General features: G+C 39.2%; 2 protein-coding genes across 2 annotated transcripts; both read left to right on the top strand.

Annotated features, from left to right (window-relative positions):
- Positions 1 to 433: 433 nt before the first annotated feature.
- Positions 434 to 8,187, top strand: LOC132954270 (excitatory amino acid transporter 3-like). The gene is made up of 13 exons (XM_061026799.1): positions 434 to 626; positions 2,707 to 2,847; positions 3,383 to 3,475; positions 3,902 to 4,013; positions 4,110 to 4,152; positions 4,236 to 4,295; positions 4,385 to 4,566; positions 4,889 to 4,996; positions 5,726 to 5,848; positions 5,999 to 6,193; positions 6,366 to 6,500; positions 7,359 to 7,469; positions 7,705 to 8,187. Exons 1-13 carry the CDS (start codon positions 503 to 505, stop codon positions 7,775 to 7,777), a joined length of 1,500 nt encoding a protein of 499 aa, XP_060882782.1. The 5' UTR covers positions 434 to 502; the 3' UTR covers positions 7,778 to 8,187.
- A 735-nt stretch (positions 8,188 to 8,922) lies between these two features.
- On the top strand, positions 8,923 to 15,721 carry farsa (phenylalanyl-tRNA synthetase subunit alpha). The gene is made up of 13 exons (XM_061026182.1): positions 8,923 to 9,108; positions 9,354 to 9,491; positions 9,956 to 10,054; positions 10,167 to 10,285; positions 11,014 to 11,106; positions 12,551 to 12,679; positions 12,777 to 12,892; positions 12,988 to 13,072; positions 13,150 to 13,249; positions 13,383 to 13,551; positions 13,859 to 13,936; positions 14,544 to 14,658; positions 15,250 to 15,721. Exons 1-13 carry the CDS (start codon positions 8,962 to 8,964, stop codon positions 15,353 to 15,355), a joined length of 1,494 nt encoding a protein of 497 aa, XP_060882165.1. The 5' UTR covers positions 8,923 to 8,961; the 3' UTR covers positions 15,356 to 15,721.
- The last annotated feature ends 1,900 nt before the right edge of the window (positions 15,722 to 17,621 follow it).

The raw sequence follows: 17,621 nt of genomic DNA, 5'->3' as shown, positions 1-17,621 counted from the left end.
AACCAGAGGAAGGTTTTTCTTGAGGGTTCAATAAGAGAAAATTAACTGAAAAAAAAAATCCTGGTTTCTACTGTATTAATAACAAAAGGAAGATGTGGTCGTGCTAGCCAATTAGTATTATTATTAGCCTATTACAAAGCCTGAGATAATAATTGTACAATATCTTAATTATTATTATTACTGTAGCCTATAATGTTAAGTTCGTGCATTTTCCGCAGCTGCGTTAATGAATGCACACAACACAACACTGCTGTGATGAAGTCTAGGCTGTCTGATAAAGTTATAACCGAGAAAAAAAACAAAAAAAAGCCATCAGCACTAAATACTCAGAGCTGTGTGTTCATGTGTGCTGCACGCTCGAGTTAACAGATGTGAACAAACGGAAACGGGAGATTCCGCCGTTGCCATGGTTTGTCTCCAGTAGCCTTAACGACCGATACACATTTTTCAAAGTAACCTCGATGATAAATGTTTCTTTGATTCTGAGTTAAACAGCATTGAAATGGATGAATCTCGTCAAGACTATGGTTCTGTCATCAACAACTGTAATGACAGCGTTAAGAACATCTATCGCTTCCTCGTCAAGAGATTATTTGTGATATTGAGTCTGGCGGCTGTCTGTCTGGGTAAGTTATAGCAAAGCAAGTAAAGGTCAGGGAGTTTTAACAGCTTTTGAGTGAAAACTAAAAAGGTGTTATCCTTTTGACCTGCTTTGTGTGCTGCTAGTTTTAAGAGTGACCTTTAATTGTAGGCCATAAGAGCACATTCTGATGTATTCTACCATTCAACAGTGGGCGATCTCTAATGTTGCCATGACAACGCTTAAGTGTGTAAAAGTGGCAAGTTGAAAAATGGCCGCCAAGTTAGTCCCCTTTTTGGAATGTATCTCCCTTAGCACGGATAAAGATTTTCTAATATTTAGTCAATGATAGCTGAATAAGGATAACTGTCATGGTTGGAACAAGGGTTCAAGTTCAGATGAAATATATAAAACCATTCTACAGCAGCTAGAGCTACATAAGGTTAAGTTAACAATCACCAAATGTGGATAGGTTATAGCCTTTTGAGTTGCCACAGAAATAAGAATTTGCACACATTATGTAACTAAACGAAAAATGATATCCATAATAATATGCACTTCTTAAATCTGTCTAATTTGTAGAGCAAAAGCTGCCAGAAATGATGTTAAAGAGTACGAAATTATCTTCAGTAGACAAAACTGTAAAGACTATGAACGAAATCACAATACCAAATGATTTGATTAGCCTTATAAATGTGCAGATTCTTTCATTTAATAGTTTTTGAGGGCCATCAGCCCTAATGTGATATTTATTTAAATGGAGGCACAGCCAATTTCTTTATCATATTCAGAAAGCAGCAATTCGGTGCTTTGAAACCACACATAGCCTACCTGTTTGTATCATGACTGGAATTGTAATTTGTTTTATTTGTTATTTGTTGTTGTTGCTGTCCCTATCAATCTTTATTTCTGCATCTCCCTATCCCGCTTTCAAAGCACAACACATTTGCAACAGATGGCTGTTCAACATGAGTCTGGTTCTGCTCAAGGTTTCTGTGTCTGTAAAAAGGAAGTTTTTCCTTGCCACTGTTATTTTCTAAATGTTGCAAAGTGCTTTGCACATGGTGGATAAATGTTGGACATTTGTGTAATGGAGGGAATCTTTTAGTTATGTATTTAATTCATTCATTTAAAGTAGGGACATTCGAACATAAAGATGTAATTATGCCAGATTGTAGCCTTAGGCTAATTTCCATCTGTAGTCCCTTGGCAGGTTGGTTGTATACACATTTACATAATCCATAATGCCAAGCAAAAACAAACAACATAAAATGTACATTAGTTGACAGAAACCCATATAAGCATAAAAAGTGGCTTCGCGATGTTGGTCAATACCAGAACGGTCTAGACCTTTTTGTAAAGTATCATGAGATAAAGAAATGTATGAGTTGGCGCTAAAAGTAAAGATGAATTGACTTACGGATTTTCCTCAGACATCACGCTCTAATTTTATAAAGTTGTAATACTGTATTCCAGGTTGTAAATTCTATAAATGTATGGTAACTGATACAACTTTACATTGCATGTTTGGAATTACATTTCAGCCACTTACTAGCTGAATGTGATGAAGTGGCAAAATTATAGCATTAGCTGTACTCCGACCATAGCTTAAAAATATGCTGTTTTAACAAGAACTACGACCAGATGCCTCCTCCAAATGTCCACTTTTCATTGTCTTTTCAGTTTAAGATCAATGAAAAAAAGTCATGAAATGTTGAGGATGTTTATAGCCTTTGAAAACGTTGAACACAGAAGTAAAAACTAAGACATTTAAAACCATTTCAAAAATCCTCAACTATGTTGCTACTACTTTACAAAAGTATGTACTCTGCCATTTGTAACTGGAAGGCTGTTTTTACAGTGAACTGTTGAAGGACCAAAGTTTTCTTTCTTTTGCTCATCTGAGTTCAAGTTCATACATGTATGATTTTCATACGCCATCACTAGTTTTATGCCAACAGTGGTCCAAAAATGAAATTATAGAATGAGTAAGGACATTTCAGTTAAGAAGGATACATCTTATGTGGAGCAGATAGACGTTTGATATAAAATATTTTTTTTATTCTGTTCCATTACAAATGTCACTAATTTTAACAATTAATAATATTTCTGTTATTTTCTCACAGGGGTTGCATTTGGCTTGGCTGCCAAGACCCTCTTGGATATTTCAGACAATGTCATACTTTTCATTGGCTTCCCGGGAGAAATCCTCACACGGTTTCTTCAGATGGTCACCGCTCCACTCATTATATCAAGTGTGATAATCAGTAAGCTTGAGGTGTATTTCTAACTCTGTGAGTCGTGTTATCGACACTGCATGTAACACTGGTGATTCGGCAGGTTATCTTTGACTTGAGCTACATTTGTTGTGTCTAAAAGTCATGTAAAAAAAAAAAAAAAAACTACCTGTCTACTACTATTCATAGCAACCAAAGTATAGAACAGAGTATCTTTTAGGTAGAAAAATGTACAATTTGGTTAAACTTTCCGTTCATAGAGCAGATATACAACTGGTGATTCATTAGCGTTTATAAATCATATCTGCATTACTTGAGCAAAAAAAGGATCACCACAAACAAAACACTGTAGATCTTCATCAACCAGTTTGGCACCAGACTCTGTCCATATTGAATTGATGTTTTAAATTGCCAATGACAGGTCACTCGTTTTTCCGGATATGTAACTGTGTCTTCCAAGTGAACTTATTATTGCAATTATGTTTGAATTACTCATACATGTCCTTATTGGTCACCTTGTACTTTGTTGTAAATGGTATGTTCTATGTTTTTTTTTTTTTAATAGAAGTTACTTCCCTGAGTGCTGGCACCTCCAAACGTATAGCTATATGTACAGGCTTGTACTATTTCTTCACCACTCTAATATCCATTTCTACAGGTAAGAGATGATTTCACCACAAAATATGATATTTTGTTACTTCACTAGTCACTTTTGTGCACATTTCTGCAAATCATGTCTTAATAATTGGAAAGGTAATAACCAGAAGCATCTTTTTAATGATCTAAGTAATTTATTGCTTTATTTTAGTTTGCTCATTTCATCTACTGGCACTGCCCTTGTCTTTGTACATTCAGTTTAAAAGTATGTAAAAAAAAATAGAAAAGACCTTTGTGAATATTGTTGTTAAGCTGTAATGAAACAGCTGCTTTTATGAATTTCCACACATATAACCCCTCATTGAGATTACAGAATCTCATTTACAAGATTTTTTTCTGGCCAAGACAGGCAGCAGCATAATATGGAACAGATGAAACATGCATGCCGTACTTGTCTCTTATGTCCAACCCTGGATATGTTTTGAAGGGTTAATCTTGGTTCTACTGCTAAAGCCTGGGATTTACCATTCTGATGTCATGATTAAGGAAGACAGTGATGTCGTCTTTTCCATGGCTGATGCTCTGTTGGACCTTATGAGGTGAAGAAAAAAAATGAATTTATACGTTAGATTAGACCTGAATTTTATTTTACCCATTTATTTAATGATTCTATGGCTATTCCTCATTCGTTATAGGAACATGATGCCCGCAAATCTGCTTCAGGCTCACTTCAATAAGGTTTGTTATAAGTCAACTTTTTTTTAACTTTCAATGGAGGAGCAAATGAAATACTTACAGTATATGATCACTTTTTTTCATAGTATAAGACTGACCGACTGGAGTTTCAAATTCCATCACATGAGCCTAATTCTACTGAAACGGTAAATTATTTTCCAACTATCTCTACGAAGATTTGTTTAGGATGTTGCTGTCAGAATGCTATTTAAGTGGGCTTCCTATCTCGTTTCAGAACAGCACTGAAGTGCGCCTTTTTGGTCACTTTGTCGGAGGAGTCAACATAGTGGGTCTGATTGTGTCCTCCTTTATTTTTGGACTAACCCTAAAGATGATGGAACAGAGAGGGGAAACCCTTCTTGAGCTCGTAGGCATAGTCAATGAGGTCACCAAGCAATTGGTTGCCTTGATTATGTGGTAAAGGAAAATCATTATCTTTATGAAACACAGAATAAGAAAACCCAATTTATGCATAAACTGAACTTAATTTTATTAAATCCTTTCCACTTAGAGTGCTGTTTATAACTGAAATCACCTCTTACTGAGAAACATTTTAGTATTTCTCACTTAAGATCCCTTTTATTTTTGAATTTCTACTTTTAGTTCTATTTTTATTCATTATATGTGATTTTTCACTCCTACTAAATGAGAGAAATAAATTAATAAATAAATAAAAATTTAAAAAATGAAGTTTCCAATGTTTGATAAGTCCTTTCCTGTTCTCTTGTATCCTCTCCAGGTACTTGCCGATAGGAGTACTGTCCATGATGGCAACCCATGAGCTTGAAGTTGATGACTGGGATTCTGTATTCAAAACTGGGGGCTTTGTGATTTTGATTTTCACTGGGTATGTACTTCTTTCTTTACTTAGCAATATGTTTCCCAAAGCCCTATTCAGACTGCCATTTCAAGGGGCGACATTAATGTCCCTGTGACGTTTCACCAATGTTGTGGAGGCATATTGGGGGGAAGAAGGGATCTCTCCTCAGAGACTTATTAGTGGAAAGATGGAATCAGTCAAACCAGCGGCGGAGCGTGCGCTGCATGTGTGTGTGTGCATGTCTTACTGTGTGTGTATTCGGAACTCTGTGCTTCAATAACTCCAAAACACAATGGGGCTTACCCTAATTATATGGGCAGCTGTGGCTCAGTGGAAGAGTCAGTCGTCTCTTATCCGCCGGTCAGGGGTTCGATCCAAAGCTACTACACCACGGTTAGATGATTTTGACATCATTACCGTTATGCTTCAGACGATCTCCAATAAACTAATCCGCGCATCTTAATAAATTGTTTATTAACCTAATATTTGCCTTAACCCAAAGATTAAAGCTACAGGAGACATCACAGACTAGTGAGAGAGTTGCTGGCGTGTATGAATGTGTAGGTGTGACCTGCGGTGTAAAAGAGCTTTGAGTAGTCAGAAGACTAGAAAAGCACTACACAAGCTCAAATCCATTTACCAAGCTATTAATAGATTATTTAGTGTGGCAATAAAACTGAACATCATCTTTTAATGACAGAAGCACTAGTAAGAGTATTCATCAGGAGTCACTGTGGTTTACATTTTGTGTTTCAGGCTCATAGTCCATGGAGTAATAGTCCTACCAACAATCTATCTTGTTGTGGTGAGAAGAAACCCATGGTCAGTCATTAAGGGGGTCTGTCCTGCATTAGTGACTGCATTTCTCACTTCCTCCAGGTAACGATTAATATGTGAGCTTGTGTGTATTTTTATATTTATAATCAAATCTACACATGGGAAATATACTGTTTACATTTAACAAATTGTATTTTACTCTTAAGATTTCTTTGATTACATTATGATACTAAGGATGCATTTTGTCTTAAGCTCTGACACACTGGAGCTCACAATACAATGCTGTGAGAACAGAAACAAGAACAGTCGCAGAGTCACTCGCTTCATGCTGCCCATCCTTAGCAGTGTCAACATGAACGGTACCGTCCTGTACGAGGTGGCTGCAGCCATTTTCATTGCTCAACTCAGCCACATCAGTCTGAACTTCAGACAGATAGTCACGATTGGGTAAGCTGCTGTCAGATCCCCATAGAAAAATTAAAGAGATCTTTGTAGAAAAAAATGAAAAAAGAAATCATATAAACAGTATCTATACTTATGTAGGACACTTCAAAGGTAAGATTTAAAAATATATACATTCTTATATTCTGACTGAAGAGTCGGTGTGTTTGTTCTGCAGGATGACAGCAGCAATCACCAGCACAGGACCAGCAGATATCCCAATGACAGGAGCGGTGTCAACCTTCTTTATTCTAACTGCAATCAGTGTACCTACACAAGAAGCCTCCATGTTGGTGGCTGTAGAATGGCTGCTGTACGTTCAACCCTTGCTATAAAGTCTGTTATTTGTGAAGTTAGGCACACTAGGCAGTGATCAATGAAGCAGCTGAGTTCTTGTTATAATCCCTTGACCAATCTGCTATTGTCAGTCCACATCATGCGAAAAAGCCCGATTTCTTCCAGGCTTCTGAGGTAGCCAGAGGTTACTTTGGGCCAAGTCTTCTGTTTGTTTACAGTGCAACAAGAAACTAAAGAAACAAGAATTGAGTCAGAGTTATGAAACGGCGTCAACAATTTATAACTGCACAATTAACTATTTTCAAAGGATCTCAAAACCAGGCATTCCTGTCACTTAACTGATGAACCTTCCAGCCTTGCTCTTGTTGTTGGATGTATTTTAAGAAAAACAACATGGGGACTGGAAATTTGCTGAGCTCAAGGCTTAAAAATGCAGGGGGAAAAATGTATGTTCGGTGTCATGATATACAGTAACTTGTTATGATTGGTACTATTTTAATTGATTCAATGATTGATTTACATCCATGCAGTCAAGAACCAGCACAAAATGTTGTTGTCAGTTATCTTATTAGCCACAGGCAAAGACATAATTTTATAATGTAATATGTGCTGCTTTCCAACCTCTCGCATTTCTCCTTCTCACTCCTGGCTCTCAAATCCAACATGTAGAGCCTTCATGTAGATCTCGATACTTCCAAACTATGCTCTACCACCAAATGGCTGACATTACAGTAGCTATGTCCCCTTTTTATAAACAGGCTATGTAAACATTGGTTATAGCCACTCTGATGTCAAATGATATCACTGCAGTGAAACATCATTAAGATAGCTGTCGTTTTTGTTTTCACATTATTTTGTTGTACATGTCTTTCAGAGAGCACTGCAACACTGCTGTCAATGTTTTGGGAAACTGCATTGGCGTGGCAGTTGTTGAGCACCTGTCCAAAAAGGAACTGGAAGAGGAAGAGGATCAGCTGAGGACAAGGTCTCAGTGACTCAACAGTTTCATTTGTACATCTGTAGCAAAATGTGGTTTCAAGGTTTTTCCTCAGGCTTGCATATGTCTGATGAATAGGTTAAAGGTTTCTAGATGTCTCGCAGCAAAGTATACCAGACGTACTGGTCATCAAAATAAACATGATGGCAGCAGTTAGAGGCTGACCAACTTTACACAACAGTTTTTACAGTTTGGATGTCTGTGTGGTGTTTTGTCTGGCTAGGGCGTCTGACAGTGCTGTGGAAGAGCAGGTCCAGGATGACGAGGTCAGTCCCGGCATGCTGCACTCCTTATAGGCTGATAAGTCCCTTCCTGACCTCCCCAAAATGGAATCCCTTCAAAGCCACGTCACAGAAACCAGGCACCTGTCACAAAAACTCCCTTCGGTGCCCCTTTCTTAATCTTAGTTGCTATTTGAAATTATTCTGGTGTGAACCTGGTTTTAAGATTAATTTTGTTTAATTAATGACAATTTACTCTGATAGACTTACAATGTAGTCATTATTAGCTGTTTGAATTATACTCATATTAATATATATTGTAATTGAATGTGTGAGTTAGTTATTCATTGAAACTATGTCAATACATGTTGTTTTTGAATTGAATAAAATTGAGTTGATATGATAAATATAGACTTTTATTCTACATGGATCTGTTTATTAACCTAGAATAAGGAGCATCTGTACTCAGATAAACAGGTGTTTACACCAGCCACTTAAGCATTTTTTCTAATATGAAAAAAAGTAAGATTTGTGTGTGTAAACAAAAATGCTTATTTTTTTTTGTATCCATTCAATATACCTGAATAGGTTTTTCTTCTGCTTTGATTGTACATTAAGAACACTTTAAAAGTGTAAAAGTAATAGTGTACGGTTTGGAGAAGACTGGTAATTAAATGTTAAAAGACATTACCATTCTGAGGTGAAATACACTTCTTTACTCAATGTAGCTTTATGACTTTGAGGGAGCAGTTCAGGTTAATGTATAAAAAATAACTAATAAATGTGTTTTGTTCTAACTTGTGAAAAAGGTTTAAATAAAAAGAATGCTGTATGTTAGGTAAAAAATACTACATCCTGAAAGAAAGCTTTTTTCTTCAAGAAAGACAATTAAAAAATGATATCGGTGTTGTAATGGAATTAAATAGGTGAGTTCCTTTTAACATGAGTAGGGCTACTTGAAGAAAAAATACAGGTAGGATAAGGATATTAGGAAAATGTAGCTATTGATTGGACAGTCTGTACATTTGCATTAATTAATCAATATTAGTCCAGAACTGCAAATCTGGAAAATATTACTGAAATAAACTTTCTTAAAAAGGAAGTCGAAAAACAGTATTTACCGTATTCACGGTAATACAGTACACTGTTGTACTCTTTTTGCTCGTTTTTTTTTTTTTTTTTACGTCGCGCTACTCTCATTCGTCTTTCGGTGAAGCGACGTCACATCCGGTCTCTTTCGGGCTTCTCACTGTTCCAGCATGGCGGACACCGGCGTAGTGGAGACGCTTCTGCGGCGGATTGAGAAGGTGGACGATGGCGTGGACAGCCTGGAAGCGGCTAGCAGCCTCGGGGTGGATCACCAGGTCATCGTCGGTGCCGTGAAGAGTCTGCAGGCTCTCGGCGACGTGAGTTTCAGGGGCTTAGGAGCAGCGGAAGCTAGGCTGTCAACGTCAACAATGTGTGTTTAGTTTGACTGATGCAATATGGACGTCAGGTTTTTATAGACAAGAAACGTATGATACCAGCTAAAAAAACGTGTTGAATTAAGCACATGTCAGTGCATTGAGCCAGGAGTCTCTTGGGGATTATATTTAAAATGTTGAAAAGCCAGTCAAATAGCCGTCAGTCGTAATTGTTCTCTCATGTTCAGGTAATCTCAGCCGAGCTGCGATCCTCCAAACACTGGGAGCTGACGGACGAGGGCAAGGAGATAGCCGAGCAGGGCAGTCATGAAGCCCGGGTATTCAGCTCCATCCCACTGGAGGGTTTGTCTCAAAGTGAGCTCATGGTGAGTGCTACAGGTTGCGATGTTACCTGCACACTCAGGTACATAGCAGTGAGAGTCAGAAACACCCACACACACCTGATCACAACAACAGAATCACACAAATATGTATCTGATAGCTTTGTTAGAAAGTGTTAATTTGCTTCATACATTGTTGACCTTTACCTCTTTTTGCACCCAGTTAAGTTTATGTTGTAAATTCCTCTCTGTATATTATTCAAAGAGTGAGAAAAAGAAAGAGCTTTCAAGCTATATTTAATAATTTTGTCATTCACATTTTAGGGTTACACTCTGTTTTTTGTATTTTTCTGTATTAAGTTATTCAATATTTTTGGTATCCTCTGATTTTCTTTAAGTCATTTTACTCATATAATCACAAAAGGCACTGCACACACACTGATATGACTGTAAATATCTTTATATTTGTGTTCACATTGTTTCAACTGTCTGTGTTTGTCCATGTGCAGAAGCTGTCCTTCGGGAAGATCGGCTTCAGCAAGGCCATGTCCAGCAAGTGGATCAGAGTGGACAAGGCTCACGAGGGCGGCCCGAGGATCTTCAGGACCGTACGTAAACGTCACCTGTTGTCGTGGCTTTTGTGATCTGCAGAGGCCAATCCTAATAAGGACACGCAAATCTGTGTGTCTGTTTTTGTGTCCATGTGTCGGTCACCACCAGGTTGAGAGCATCGAAGACCAAGTGAGAGAGAAGCTGCTCTTGGTACAGAAAAGCAGCGGCTCTCAGCTGGAGGAGAAAGACAAGAATGAGCTGAAAAAGAGAAAGCTGCTTTCTGAAGTGTAAGTCCAACACACATGCTGATTATGTATCTTTTTATAGATAGAAGAGATGCTTTATTTCCATTGTGTGCATACTATGAAATATTGTTGGTGGCAATCAGCCCAGCAGCTGCAGACAAGCAGATAAAAGATAGAATATATAATGTTATGTCATTATTTTTTCCACCAGTAGGTGGTAGTAGAAGGTTTGTGGTTTTATTCAGTGGATTCGTAGATCAAACTGTGCAGCTTGTGACAACAGCTTCCTTTGAGAAAATGTACCCTACATCAGTGGTTCCCAAAGTGGGGGTCGCAAGACACTGTTAGGTGGGTCGCAAGATTCCCTCCAAAAACATGTAAAACATGTAAAATGGTTTAAAATTGCATATTTCACCCATTCATTTGAGAATATATATACAAAAAAAAAAGTAGTTTCTTATAATAAATTACAAAAATAATATGATGGTGTTTCGAGAGGCCTAGTGTTTTAACCACCTCCAGGGACAATGGGGGTCCCCAGTCTCTATCAGCGTTTATATTGGGGGTCGTGGGCTGAACAGTTTGGGAACCCATGCCCTACATGATAACAAAGGTCAGATTCGTTCAAAATCCTCAAAACCCAGAAAGCAGTGACTCAGAAACTGGAGCCCAGGCCTCAGATGATTTTTTTGCTGAACTCACTAAACATCTTTATCTTGGAGGAAGACTCATCCGGAGGTACTGACTGCATGTCTTTTCTTTGTGTTCAGGACTGTGAAGTCATACTGGATGTCCAAGGGTGACTCCTTCAGCACCACCATCACCAAACAGGAGACAGAGCTCACCCCGGAGATGATCGCGAAGTGAGTGTAGCTGCTGCTTTCCAAATTGAATAATCCTTTATGTTGTCTGCTAACTCAAGAGGATAATGTGTGTCCCGTCTGCCCTCACCTGACCTGTCAGTGGTGGTGTGAAGGACTTCAGACATAAGACACAGAGAAACATCGGCCCATTAAAGGGGACAAGTCCAAAGAGGGGGACTTTGTCCTAAAGGCAGGGCTGGACAAAACAGTTGTGATAAGAAATAAGGCACAATATGATGAAACTCTCTGGTAAATAAAGCCTTTAAGACGATAATGATCAATGCTGAAGATGAGACATTCAAATATTAGCACCATTTTTAAAAGCTCTTACTTCAGGTTTTCAGTTCATAGTTGGCTAAAAGCAGCTTGAGGGTGTTCCATATCCCAGATTGATCTGATGCTGACTTAAAATGCGTTTTTCAGGAGCATTTTGTTCCGTTTCTTGACTTGTGGAAAAGTCTTTGGCGACTAGGAGTGTAACGGTATGTGTTGTACAGTTCGATCGTCACAGCTCGGTGCATGCAGTCATACGAGAAATATGTCCGAGTGGAGGAAAAAGACAATCATACACGGCAGCATCCTCAACCCAGTCTAGGCGGTGGTAATGCTCATAACTGTTGGCCAAAAGCGATTAAACAACCAACGAAGAAGAAGAAGCCGACACAACAAAACACAAGAAGAACAAGGGTAATAAAGCAAGATGACACAGCAGAGCTAGTAGAACCATCTGCTTCTAAATTCCGGGTTCCAAGTGTAGTATGTCATTGGAAACGTGCTAGACATGTTAAGTATATTAGATAGCATCACCCGGATGTGCCAATCACCCGATCTAAGCAAAAGAATACAGGTGTTCAATGACTTATCCCCTGTGCTGGGGCGCCTGTAGCCTAGCGGTTATGCGCTCTCCCCATGTATGGAGGCAATAGTCTTCAGCGCAGCCCTTTGCTGCATGTCACCCCCCACTCTCTCCTCCCAACATTTCCTGCCTCTCTTCAGCTGTCCTATCCAATAAAGGCACAAAAGGGCCACAACATATCTTTAAAAAAAAACAAACCAACAGCTTATCCCCGCTGTTTTTAGTAAAGCCTCTGTATGAGCAGAGAGAGCCAAAGACGTTATCGAAGCTAGTCGCATATATACTTCAACATCTGTGCACCCACCCATATGCAGAAATAGAGGACCCCGGGCTTCAAGTGTGTATTTGAAAGTGCCCAAAACTGGTTGCAATGTCTCATCCTGTGCTCACATAAGTCAGTCTTTGACCCTTGCCTTTTCCTGGTCAACACAAGCACTTATTGAGCATGAGTTGTCCGCTGCAGCCATCGACACACTCATTTTTTTTATTTTTTTGCAGTTCAGTCAAAGCTGGAGTCCTTTTTACCCATTTTCAGACTCTTCTTTCCTCAGCAGCTCGTCTTTAGCCTCGTGTTGTGTTGTCTTTTAGCGGCAGCTGGAAAGAGAAGAAATTTAAGCCCTACAACTTTGAGGCCCTGGGTGTGGCCCCCGACTGTGGACATCTGCACCCGCTGATGAAGGTGCGAACACAGTTTAGGCAGATCTTCCTGGAGATGGGGTAAGTTTCTGTTGATATTACAGTAAAAAGGCCTTTTCTTCCTCAGCCACATTACACAACAAAGTAACACACGGTACAAACCCGCTGCTTTGTGTAGCTTCACAGAGATGCCGACCAACAACTTCATTGAGAGCTCTTTCTGGAACTTTGACTCCCTGTTCCAGCCCCAGCAGCATCCAGCAAGAGACCAGCATGACACCTTCTTCCTGTCTGGTGAGGTTCAACATTTCTCTTCGAGTCCTGTCATCTTAAGCTGCAATTGAGTTGTTTTTAAATAATATGTTTACTGAACTTTTTTTTTTTTACAGACCCAGCACTCGCCCATGATTTCCCGCAGGACTACCTGGAGAGAGTCAAGAAGGTCCACTCAGAGGGAGGCTACGGCTCACAAGGGTGAGTCATCATCACATAAAGATGTGAACCGTGAATCAGGCTGTAATGGTTGTTAATACCCTGCTGCTTACTTTCAGGTACAAATACGACTGGAAGATAGAGGAGGCTCAGAAGAACATCCTCCGCACTCACACCACAGCAGTCAGTGCACGCATGTTGTACAAACTTGCGCAACAGGTGAGACACACACGTGTACAAACACACAAGTTCTCATTACTGCACGAGGAAACGCAGGAGTGCAATTGACTGTTAAGCACATGTCCTTTTACAAGTGTTGAAAATGAACTGTGATGAATACATGGCCCACCAGGAGAAGTTCACCCCCGTCAAATATTTCTCCATCGACCGGGTGTTCAGGAACGAGACGTTGGATGCCACCCATCTAGCAGAGTTCCACCAGATTGAGGGCGTAGTGGCCGACTATGGGCTCACCCTGGGGGACCTGATGGGGATCCTGCATCAGTTCTTCACCAAACTAGGTAAGGAAGCCTCCATACAATGTCAGTGTGATTTGGTGAATTATAACTAGAAAGTGTTTAGAACTTAGTAAAGTGTGCCAGACAGTTAACAGTCCAAAACACTACAATGATTTGAAACAGGTAGCTACCATTCACCTGTGAACTATGGGATGTACTTCTTTTTTTTTTAGAGAGAAACTCACACAGTGATCGTATTGTCTGCAGTGTTTAGTGCCCATTGAGAGATTTAGCTGATTTTGGAGATGATGTTGCCTTCAGGTGTGTTTTTCAAGGTATTTAATCTTTCTTCCTTTTTTTTTAATCCAAGGAATTACCAAACTTCGTTTCAAGCCTGCCTACAACCCGTACACAGAACCCAGCATGGAAGTGTTCAGCTACCATGAAGGTACGACTCGTAAAGATAAACTGGTGCTATTCATAAACAACATTAACTGGTTGCCAATGCACCATGTGATGATTCAATAAATAACATTACCTCTCATTTTCTGTACATCTGTGGAATTTTTTTTTTAGGAAAAACAATTGGTGCAATTGGTGGTAAATCTGATTTATTGACACCTGTATCAAGTGGAAGAGAAAGATACAAAATCTGTTTTTAAGGACCTTACAGCCTCCCAAGCTCCTTTGTTATTACACAACATGAGCTAATGTTTTAGTAGATCATAGCAGCTAACATCTTAGTTTTTTAGTCTAGTTAAAAAAAAGTATAATTGTATGATATACCGGTAATTACTTTGGTTTTCATCTGTTTTAATAGGAGATGGACACTGCAAGCTATGCGCCAAAACAAACAGTTACTTTGTAGGTTTTATTGATGTTATATGGGGGGGGGTGTCTCTTACCTGCTGAAGCATTAAAACAATTTACTAGCAAGTCCCAAAACATGTCAGCTTCACTGCTTCTGTAATTACTTCTCTCTAACTTTTAGAACACAGGTGTGTCATGTTTTGTTTGTTCCATCACCTGTGCATCATTTATGTCTTTTCATTCAGGACTAAAAAAGTGGGTGGAACTGGGAAACTCGGGGATCTTCAGACCAGAGATGCTGCTGCCCATGGGTCTTCCTGAGGACGTGTCGGTAATTGCCTGGGGACTGTCTCTGGAAAGGTGAACGCGTGAAACGCAATATGAATTTGTTACATACAGAGTACACACACTGTTTCAGTGGCGGTTCTTTTCAAAGACCATAACTGACCTACATTTTATTTTAAATCACTGTTGGCATTTGAAGTATGGGAGCATGTGTGTGATTCAGTCTGTGCATAGACGTCATCAGTCGTCTGAGCTCACTTTTGACCTACATTTTAGATAATTATTGTAGGATGAGGATTACTCACATTTAAGAATGATTTAAATGTATTTTTAATCCCATCTATTACAGATATTAAAGCTATGATTAGCAATATGTCATTGTAGAAAGTGTTTTGCCAACATACTGCCTAACACAACCCAACAGCTAGTTGTAGAGAATATTTTGTGTTTAAACTGAGCTGTATTTGAGTTTATACCAGTGACAACCATCATGGCTGATATGTATGGAGCTAAAGAGCTGGACTCTGTAATCCCCCCCAGAGTAATCCTCCCTCTTCAAGCCAACCCTGAGTTGTTTTTCCTGTGACCTGTCAGACCTGTAATTAGACTCATTCCAAACACTTTGGCTACAACTGTTGCTCACTTGGCCGTCTTTTCTCCCTGCAGGCCCACGATGATTAAATACGGCATCAACAACATCAGAGAGCTGGTCGGACACAAGGTGAACCTACAGATGGTCTACGACAGCCCCATATGTCGACTGGAGTCCTGAGCCTCACCCAACCTCTATCACTATTTTTATGATCATTTTGGACGGGCCCACCTTGCCTTTACTCTGACTCCTCATCTGTGCATCTCACTTAAGAGAGACCTCCAACCTTAAGATATTCCAGTTGGACTAAAAGCAAATGTAGCTGAAAGCGTGTTGACTTTTCTCAAAACAGACCACATTTAGCCTCACTTAGGGCAGTGTTAACTTACTGTGTAACCTTGCAAAACATCAGTGCAAGCCCTGACTTAAAGGAAAGGCTACTTGTTGTTTTTACATCCTAATGCCCCAGTTATTAAAGCAAATCACCCCATTGTACAGAAATAACTACTTTTGAGGGTAAAATAAAACACTTTTTCCAAATACCAATACAGTATGATGTGTTTATTTTTCACAAACATGACATGTTGTACGTTTAAGACTGAAGCTCCATCTAAAGCTTGTTTTTATTGAGTGAGCTAACATGCTGGACAGTTAGTGGAACCAAAACATCTTTAATGGGAGCATTTTCCACTCAAGTCAAAATGCTTTCATTGAAAAATGATACAGTATAACCACAAGTTATGGCAGTACCGAAGGCTGAATAGTTATAAAGGATTTTAAGTTTTGTATCTTTGAGTCTTCAGGCACACTTAGGACAAAAAAATGCAGAACAGAATGTTCAGGACAACCACAAGTAAAAAGGACGGTCTCATACTTTCTTTGATTCATAATGTATAATGGAACTTCTGAAGGTTTTATCTGCTTAACAGCTGATCAAGAAAACCCCATTTGAAGATATGAGAGGAGTGTGTTGTTGGTGATGGAAAAATAAGTCCAATATTTGGTCATGATGCAGAAGTATGGCTGTTTGTAAATTCAAGCATGCAGAATTACACTGTAGCCTCTACCCTCACATATGTCAATTGAATGTGTACCTGCCCACAGTGTGTTGTTGGACGCTGGATTTGTCTATGGAAGGAACATATCAGCAAGTATTCAGTCTGAGCTTTAAAAAAAAAAAAAAAAAATGTCATTTTCCACGTGAAGATGTTGCTTTCTAGACATGTCTAAGAATGTGTGAACTGTTCTTTGGTCAACTTATTTCTGCCTATCTTAACCCTTCAATCCTGTGTTTATCTTTTATCCAATAAAAGCAGACTGTTATATTTTGTTTATCTTGCTATGCCAGACTCAAGTTCAAAGACAGGTCAGTGCTCCAATTAACTCACTAAGCCCTCATTGCAAGCACAGTCTGGAGGACATTGGTTAGACAAGAGATAGTAATCTAAATTGATAACATCAGCCAGGACGTAGCTGCAAAAAAAGAAGATGTGATTCAAACCGTTTTCACACCTTAATAAGTGTAAGAAGACGTCTAAGAGCTGGAGCTGCTGTGAGCTGGTATCAGTAGTTAGCTCACTCCCAGCATGCAACATAGTTAATACTTTTGTGCTATAAGCTTCACTGATAGGCTCAGCGAACCAGAGAAGAAAAACCACGAGGACGCGTGACACATGGGAGAAAGGTTGCAGGATAAAGTCGAGTTGTGTACAAGTTGAATTGCTGGAACTCTGTTAAATCCTCCTCTTAAGCTAATCCCTCGGTGTCTTGAAATAACATTTTACTGGAGTGCGCAGAGACCGCCAGCTGGTTGGCTTTACAGGTTGGAAGCAGCTTTGTTGTTGTGAGGAAGCGGCAAACTCTAGTAAGGTTTCAACTTTTGAGGCTTTTTCGAAGGATACAAAGTACATTAAGAGTGTTAACCGTCTGTATGTGTCACAAATAAGATGCACATTTTACCCAGGAAGCTGTGAAACCTGTGAGTATTTGTCGCTCAGGCTTATCTTTAAGTGGATTTTTAGTACACAATCACAATTATATGTCATGTTGCATAAGTCACCCACACTAAATATAATGTAGTTTTACTGTCGTTTTATACTACTGTGATGAGAAAAACGTAAATAAACCCAACGTGTAATATTTGTTAAATTCAAGCTAACTTATCTCAAAGCTTCTCCCTGAAGCTCAGGCACACAAAGACAATTTCTTCTCCAATAATTCATTTTGTCCTTTGATTCTAACTTTTTACAATGTTTACTTTGACTTGTATGTATGTATGATGTGTGAAAGAGGCCACAGGCTTCAGTTGAGTAAGATACTTTTAAGAAACTATTAAAACTGTTGGGGCAAAAGACACAGTGAAAGTCATTAAAGGTTTCCCATTGTGAAGGTACAGCTGTTGGCATAAGGGGGGGGGGGGAGGTGGGGGGCATGAGATGGCGTTTCG

Source organism: Labrus mixtus, chromosome 20, assembly GCF_963584025.1.
Source record: "Labrus mixtus chromosome 20, fLabMix1.1, whole genome shotgun sequence".
Classification (NCBI taxonomy): Eukaryota; Metazoa; Chordata; class Actinopteri; order Labriformes; family Labridae; genus Labrus; species Labrus mixtus.
Note: the sequence above shows the minus strand (reverse complement) of the source record. Positions and strands in the feature narration are given on the sequence as shown.

What these genes read in the sequence shown, in the direction of transcription:
- farsa (XM_061026182.1), top strand. Translation starts at nt 8,962, where the DNA reads ATGGCGGACACCGGCGTAGTGGAGACGCTTCTGCGGCGGATTGAGAAG. An exon ending in GTCTGCAGGCTCTCGGCGAC is followed by an intron (nt 9,109 to 9,353) that starts GTGAGTTTCAGG and finishes TCTCATGTTCAG; the next exon opens with GTAATCTCAGCCGAGCTGCG. An exon ending in TCAGTTCTTCACCAAACTAG is followed by an intron (nt 13,552 to 13,858) that starts GTAAGGAAGCCT and finishes TTTTAATCCAAG; the next exon opens with GAATTACCAAACTTCGTTTC.
- LOC132954270 (XM_061026799.1), top strand. Translation starts at nt 503, where the DNA reads ATGGATGAATCTCGTCAAGACTATGGTTCTGTCATCAACAACTGTAAT. An exon ending in AGCCTAATTCTACTGAAACG is followed by an intron (nt 4,296 to 4,384) that starts GTAAATTATTTT and finishes ATCTCGTTTCAG; the next exon opens with AACAGCACTGAAGTGCGCCT. An exon ending in GTGATTTTGATTTTCACTGG is followed by an intron (nt 4,997 to 5,725) that starts GTATGTACTTCT and finishes TTTGTGTTTCAG; the next exon opens with GCTCATAGTCCATGGAGTAA.